The 6,886-nt window shown below is 55.2% G+C and overlaps 1 protein-coding gene across 1 annotated transcript in view; it reads left to right on the forward strand.

Annotated features, from left to right (window-relative positions):
* LOC104548107 (histone-lysine N-methyltransferase SETDB1-like) overlaps positions 1–6,886 on the forward strand; it is a gene marked incomplete at its 5' end in the record, with an annotated part of 14,844 nt that overhangs the window by 3,860 nt on the left and 4,098 nt on the right. Inside the window, 6 exon segments of the mRNA XM_010194033.1 lie at positions 1–29; positions 2,439–2,597; positions 3,273–3,869; positions 4,096–4,212; positions 4,477–4,646; positions 6,152–6,771. The exon segment at positions 1–29 is cut by the window's left edge and continues 134 nt beyond it. Of these exon segments, the coding sequence (XP_010192335.1) occupies positions 1–29; positions 2,439–2,597; positions 3,273–3,869; positions 4,096–4,212; positions 4,477–4,646; positions 6,152–6,771 (1,692 nt within the window).

Genomic DNA, 6,886 nt, shown 5'->3' on the forward strand with positions numbered 1-6,886 from the left:
TCCGCTTCTCCGCAGCCTGCTGAGATGGAGTAAGTACTTGGGTTGGTTCTCTGCCTCCGCCAATGCATCCTCTTGCGTTCCGTCTGCAGCGCTCAGCTCTTTCAGGCACCACCCTTTCTGTGCAGAGGAATCCTCAGGTGCGGGTTTCCTCCTTGACTAGGCTTGCTTCTTGGTTACACAAATTGGTTTTAGTCACGCTTCTGGGGAAAATGATAGAAAAAGGCGGCTGGGTGAGTTATTGGGGGCGGGAGAGCTGACAGCCCAGCACCCCCCGAGCCAAATGCCATGTTCTTAGGGTTAAAGCTTCACACTTGATGTATTTCCAAGTTAGAACGTGTGCTCCTTCTCTTCTGAAAATCTGAATTGCTCCCTCGTGTCATGATCCAGGCACTGGCCCCCGACTGCCTTGTATTCCTCCACTTGGACTGACCTGCCCGCAGACCTCAATGACTTACAAGGCACTGGCAACTCGGGATCAGGGGTTGATCTCGGTGCTCACGGACCAAACCTGGTAAAGCTAAGCCACAGCCAAGTCCCACGTGTGCCCCCTGCTGCCGGAGGCCCGAGCGGGACCTTCTCGGAAGCGCAGGCTACTGCCGAAGGAGGCCTGGATGAAGGAGGAGCTCGGCCTTGCGATGAAGAGAGCGTGTCGGAGAGCACCAGGGTACCCGAGCACGCGCTCTGCGACTCAAATCACTTTCTAGGGGAGAAAGATGCCGTCCCGGTTCATTTTTGTCACCACTGTGGATTTCCCATCCGTACGTACGGGCGCCTGGTCCCCTGCCAGCACGTCTTCTGCTGCAGCTGTGCCTTGCTGCATGGGCAAAAGGGAGAAGGGACATGTCCCAGCTGCCAGGAACCTGTGCAGCAAGTGAAGCTTTATTCATCGGATGCTTTCCAGGGATAGCAGCAGCGAAGAAACCTCCCCTGCCCCCAGCGTCCGCTCTAAGGAGGGGTTTCCTCATCAAGTACCAGCGCAGTAGGACCCAGGACACGGAGGCTGACTTGGAAATGCTCCTTCTGTGCCATTCTGACCAAGACTTGAGAATCAAAGCTGTCATAGCCTTGTTTCTCATCTCTTACACAAGCAAGAAGAGAGCCTGATGCTGAAGGAGGTCTGCTCCAGCCTGAGAAATGTGTTGGCTCCTCCACCACCAGCCCAGGGCCCTGCCTGTGCACAGAGGAGGAGCTGGGCTGTTGCCCTCACCCTGGGCCACCCGGAGCTGTTGAGGTGTAGGAAGGATGTGCAGTGAAGATGATAAAGTTGGGCTGTGGCGATCAGCCAGGCTGCAGTCTCTCTTTCCCACTGAACAGTCCTTGAAGTGGTTACAAGAAACACTTGGGGGTTTTTTACCTCCCCACAGAGGCTTTGGCTTTAGGGTCTTGGTTTCAGGTCTAACACAAGCAGACACTGCAGCCGTTTCCCTGCCGTTAAACTGCTTAAAGATGACTTGGTTTTTAACAGTGACTGAAGGCAGTGTACCGTATCCATGTCCCCCCTGTCCCGAGGGATGCTGTTGGGTTAAAAATACTTTGGGTTTACATTATTAAAAGCGGGAGAATGGTTCCTTCACTCTGGTGTTTTGTTTGCTGCGAGGGAGGTCTGGTTCTCTTCCCTCTCCTGTCTCATCATCAAGTTCTTCTACAGTGCCAGGAGCTGCTGTCAGCAATTTCTGACTCTTAAAGCCCATTGACAGAAGCTTTTTCCTCTTGCTCTTGAGTTCTGAAACGTGTGTTAACACCTTGCTTTTAAGGCAGATGTTTGCAGAATCAGTCACCCCCTCCTGCTCTCACTGTCCTCCCTTGCTGCCCTGATAATGTAACGATGTTCTCCCACTTCTGAGAAAACCAGTGGCTGGCTCGGGATGTTCTTCTGTTTAATTGGTGTCAGTGGATTGAAAACCTCCCCTGTTGTTTTCTCAGAACGTGAGGCTGCTCTCTTCCAGGGGCCTCCCACCTTCCCGATGCCGTATCGGGCTGCAGAGCCTCTCGTGGCCCTTTGGTCAGGGATACCCTTACATCCCCTTGTAAAGTTTTATCTTGCTGCTTGGTAGGAACAAAGGAGTCCTCTGTACTGCTTCTTCCTCCCACTGCTGTAGCGCTGATGGGGCCTCTGTAAACTCTTGTTTCTGCCGTCGCAGGGGTTTGTGCAGCTCCCTGCAATGAAGGCCTTGGGCATCCTCCTCACTCTCATGCCTCACTCCCAGATAAACAGCTTTTTCAGAAGTAATTTTTACATGTAGCCGAGTTCTGGCATTTGGCTGGGGCTGTTGCAGGATCGCTGGGTCGATTGTCACACTCATTAGGAAAAAATCTGCTGGGTTTTGCTTGGATGGGGTACCTGTAGCTGGCTTCTGTTGGTTGGACTGCCCCTGCCTGTCTAAATCAGTTGTGTGAGTGTGCATCTTGCAAATCTCCTCCCTTCTTCCCTGCTGCAGATGCTCTGACAGTCAACTGGCCCAGTCGAGGAAGCAAGTGGCCAAGAAAAGCACCTCCTTCCGTCCTGGCTCCGTGGGCTCGGGGCAGTCGTCACCTTCCTCCCCGGTCCTGAGTGATGTACCTCCCATGGGAAGGGCCAGCACATCCCAGCAGCACCGGTAAGCAAAGCCTGTTCACGCTTGATACGACGACAGCAAAATCTTGTGTCCTTGTGAGAATTTGGGATGCTGGTACAGGTTTTGGGTTCGTACAGGTTGAGTTTGTTATGCACTGACACCTTTCTTTGCCACCTTATCTGGTCCTGAGCGTTTGTCTTACCTCGTCCTCCCTCCCAGACAAAAGTTCGTTACGGTTTGTTGTTGGCTTGAGCTTGGAGGGTCTCTTATCACTTCTGAGCAGAACTTACCCCAGTGGGACCCTGGCCAAAGCCTCCAACCCTGCTGGTTTTTGGAGAACTGTTCCTACAAGCTTTCTGGGACCAGAGAGGGCTGCTGTTAATGTCAATTTGCTTTTCCACAGTGGTGCTTTGCGGCAATCAATCCACAGCACAGAAGCCATTGGTCCCTGCTGTGGGACCACAGCCACCTTGTGCTTGTTTCTGCTCCCCTAATTCTGATTTGAGGGGTAAAGGGGGGTTGTTCTCTGCTGCCCAATAATGCTCCCTGTGGGGCCTGGCTCCCAAGGGACTCTGGGGCTTGTGTCTAATTGAACTGAGCAGCAAAGCCAGCGGGGAGTCCCAGTGGAAATTAAGTGCCTAAAAGCCCTTTGAAGTTTGAAAGCGTGGCTCTTCCTTAAGCCGTGGTTGCTCAGTGTATCCTTTTCTCCTGGGCCAGGCTCTCCAGCGGGCAGGCAGGCACAGCCCAGGCTTTCCACGGCATGATGGACCGCGTCCCCAACGAGCCCTCGTACCGAGCGCCCCTGGAGAAGCTCTTCTACCTGCCGCACGTCTGCAGCTACACCTGCCTGTCCCGCATCCGCCCCATCTGCAGCGACCAGTACCGCAGCAGGAACCCCCTGCTCATCCCGCTGCTCTACGACTTCCGACGGATGACGGCTCGCCGGCGCGTTAACCGCAAGATGGGCTTCCACGTCCTCTACAAGACGCCGTGCGGGCTGTGCCTGCGAACCATGCAGGAGATCGAGCGCTACCTTTTCGAGACGGACTGCGACTTCCTTTTCCTGGAGATGTTCTGCCTGGACCCCTACGTGCTGGTAGATCGCAAGTTCCAGCCCTACAAACCCTTCTACTACGTGACGGACATTACCAACGGCAGGGAGGACGTGCCGCTGTCCTGCGTCAACGAGATTGATAACACCCCGCCTCCGCAGGTGGCCTACAGCAAGGAGCGCATCCCCGGCAAAGGGGTGTACATCAACACCAGCTGGGAGTTCCTGGTGGGCTGCGACTGCAAAGACGGCTGCAGGGACAAGTAGGTGACGCCTGGTGCGGCGCTGGGCCTGGAGGGTGGGGGACGCAGCCCAAGGACCTGGACTTGGAGCCCACGCAGCTTTGGTTGGTCACAGGTTTGACTCCAGGTCGGGCCCTGTGTGCGCATCTCGCCGTACAGAAAGATGTGATTTCTTTTCCTGCCTGCAACACCGGGGTGTAAGACTAACGTCGAGGCCGCGGGTGGGTTTTTCTGTGTGTTTTTCCAGATCCAAATGTGCCTGTCACCAGCTGACGGTCCAGGCGACTGGCTGCACCCCAGGAGGGCAGATCAACCCCAATTCAGGGTACCAGCACAAAAGGCTGGAGGAATGCCTCCCGACAGGGTGAGTAGAGCTGTGGCTTCTCCTTCCCTCACAAATACCTCAGAAACAGCCTCTGATGCTACCAGAGAGGCAGTATTTCCCAGAGCTGCCTCCATTCTCGATTCATCTGCTAACCTGTGCCCAGGGATCTCCTATTAAACCTGGCAACTTCTCTTCCCCCTGCTCTGCAGAGCTTTAAGTCCCTTTGCATCGTTCCTGGTGCATCCCCAAGCCTCAAGATGCTGCTCTGTCAAGGAAGATGTCGCTGTTCTCCTCTCTTTTCAGAGTTTACGAGTGCAACAAGAGGTGCAAGTGCAACGTCAACATGTGCACCAACCGCTTGGTGCAGCACGGCCTCCAGGTCCGGCTGCAGTTGTTCAAGACGCAGAACAAAGGCTGGGGCATTCGCTGCCTGGACGATATCGCTAAAGGCTCTTTTGTCTGCATCTACGCAGGTAGGAGCTCACCCTGCTGAGCAAGGGCGAGGTGGAAGCCTCGCAGTTTAGAAACAGGTGCTGAGAATGAAAAGCTTTTGTTGAGACAGTGTTTTTTTCCCAGCGGTCACGTGTATTCAGATAGGAATCTGCTTTGTTTTGGTTAACGAGAGGGTTGGAATAAGTGTTTGAAAAGATCCGGTTGTATCGAGCTTGTGTCGGGCCTGAGATCTCGGCTTTGTTTATGGCAAAATGCAATACCCAGCAGAGCGGGCGTGAAGCTCTTCCTGTGCTTGTTAAGAGGACAGGAAAGTACAAGCTTAGATGATGAACTTGCAGCACTTGGATTTCCTGAGCGATGGCCCAGTCTTGCCCAACTCCGAAACAAGAGGCTGCAGCGCCGGTGTCAAGGGAAGCGCTCAAATCCCCGACGCTGTTTCTGTGCACCGAGGGTGAATCAATGCGTCCCTGCTTCCTGTTGGCGTCGAACCCGGCGCTGGGACAAGCCAATAAAATGCAGAAGTTGCACAGCGTGGTTGCGTTAACTCCAAAATGAGACAACCACGGGCATTGCCTGAGTTCTGGTGCTCCTTGCCCCTGATATTGCCTCTGTGCTACACCCTCAGCTCCAGCCCTTCAGAGGCAAAGGCTGTCGCCTGTTTGTTATTTAGAGATTTCCATGTTGGAAGCCCACTTTATGTCAACCACGTGCTTTGAGTTTTCATTACCTGTGCCCTTGCGGCCAAGAAGGCCAACGCCATCCTGGGGTGCATGAGAAGGGGTGGTTGTAGGGCCAGAGAGCTTCTCCTCCCCCTCTGCTCTGCCCTGCTCACACCCCAGCTGCAATCTTGTGTCCAGCTCTGGGCCCTCAGCTCCACAAGGACAGGAACTGCTTGAAAGAGCCCAGCAGGGTCACAAAGATGAGGTGTGGATCCAGCACCCATGGTCAGACAGTGGCCTTGCCGTGTTTCCTCACCATACGAGCGCTATCACTTGGAGCAGTGACCACTGTGGAGCATCTCCTGCTGAGGAGCGGCTGAGGGAGCTGGGGCTCTTGAGCTTGGAGCAGAGGAGCCCAGGGGTGCCCTCATTGCTGGTCTCCATTTGGAAAGGGCAGTGTCAGGAGGACGGAGCCAGGCTGTGCTCAGTGCTGTCAGTGCCAGGACAAGGGCAATGGGTGCAGCTGGAGCACAGGAGGTTGATGAGAACATGAGGCCAAAGTTGTTGATGTGAGGGTGCAGAGCATGGCCCAGGCTGTGGAGAGGCTGTGGAGTCTCCTTGTCTGGAGACACCCAAAGCCCTGGCCGTGTTCCTGGGTGACTGGGGGGTTGCACTGGGGGAGCTTTCCAGGTCCCTTCCAACTCCTCACATCCTGTGATGCTGTGATACCTCGAGTGTCAGGGCAATACGTTGTCATTTCCCAGCCCAGCTTTGGAATACGGGAGTTTCAGTTCTGTTTGGGAAGAATAAGATCGATGGGGTAGGAATGCCAAACTCACACTTAGTTTTCTCTTTCCCACCCCCAGGGAAAATCCTCACGGATGACTTCGCCGACAAAGAGGGCTTAGAGATGGGAGACGAATATTTTGCAAACCTGGATCACATTGAGAGCGTGGAGAACTTCAAGGAGGGCTACGAGAGCGACGCCAAATGCTCCTCCGACAGCAGCGGGGTGGACCTCAAGGACGAAGAGGAGGAAAACACCGGCACGGAGGAGCAGGAGGAGTCCAACGAGGACAGCTCCGACGACAACTTCTGCAAGGACGAGGACTTCAGCACCAGCTCCGTGTGGCGCAGCTACGCCACGCGGCGCCAGACCCGTGGCCAGAAGGAGAACGGGCTTTCAGAGACGGCCTCCAAGGACTCGGGGCTCACCCGGCAGATCAGCCACGAGGAGACGGCGGCGGCGGCGGCCTCCTGCAAGCTGCCGGTGTCGGAGGAGACCTCCAAGAACAAAGTGGCTTCGTGGCTGAGCTCCAACAGCATGGCCGACGGCTTCCAGGACAACGACAGCGCCTCCTCCTTCAAGATGAGCGAAAGCGGCGACACCAAGGCCCCCAAAACGGAGCTCCCTGGCGAGAGGGAGAAAGCGTCGGCTTCCGCCCTGGGCGACGTGGACGGAGAGGCAAAGCCACTGAAGAAAGATGTAAGGGGAAGATGAGGGTTACCCCCTGCTTTTGGAGACACGGATGAGGAAATGGGGACGTGGAGATGTGCCTGAGCTGTGCTTTTGCCCAAATGGCTTCTCCGTGGCTGCTTGG

This window comes from Mesitornis unicolor, unplaced genomic scaffold (assembly GCF_000695765.1).
Source record: "Mesitornis unicolor isolate BGI_N332 unplaced genomic scaffold, ASM69576v1 scaffold23650, whole genome shotgun sequence".
In the NCBI taxonomy this organism is placed as follows: domain Eukaryota; kingdom Metazoa; phylum Chordata; class Aves; order Mesitornithiformes; family Mesitornithidae; genus Mesitornis; species Mesitornis unicolor.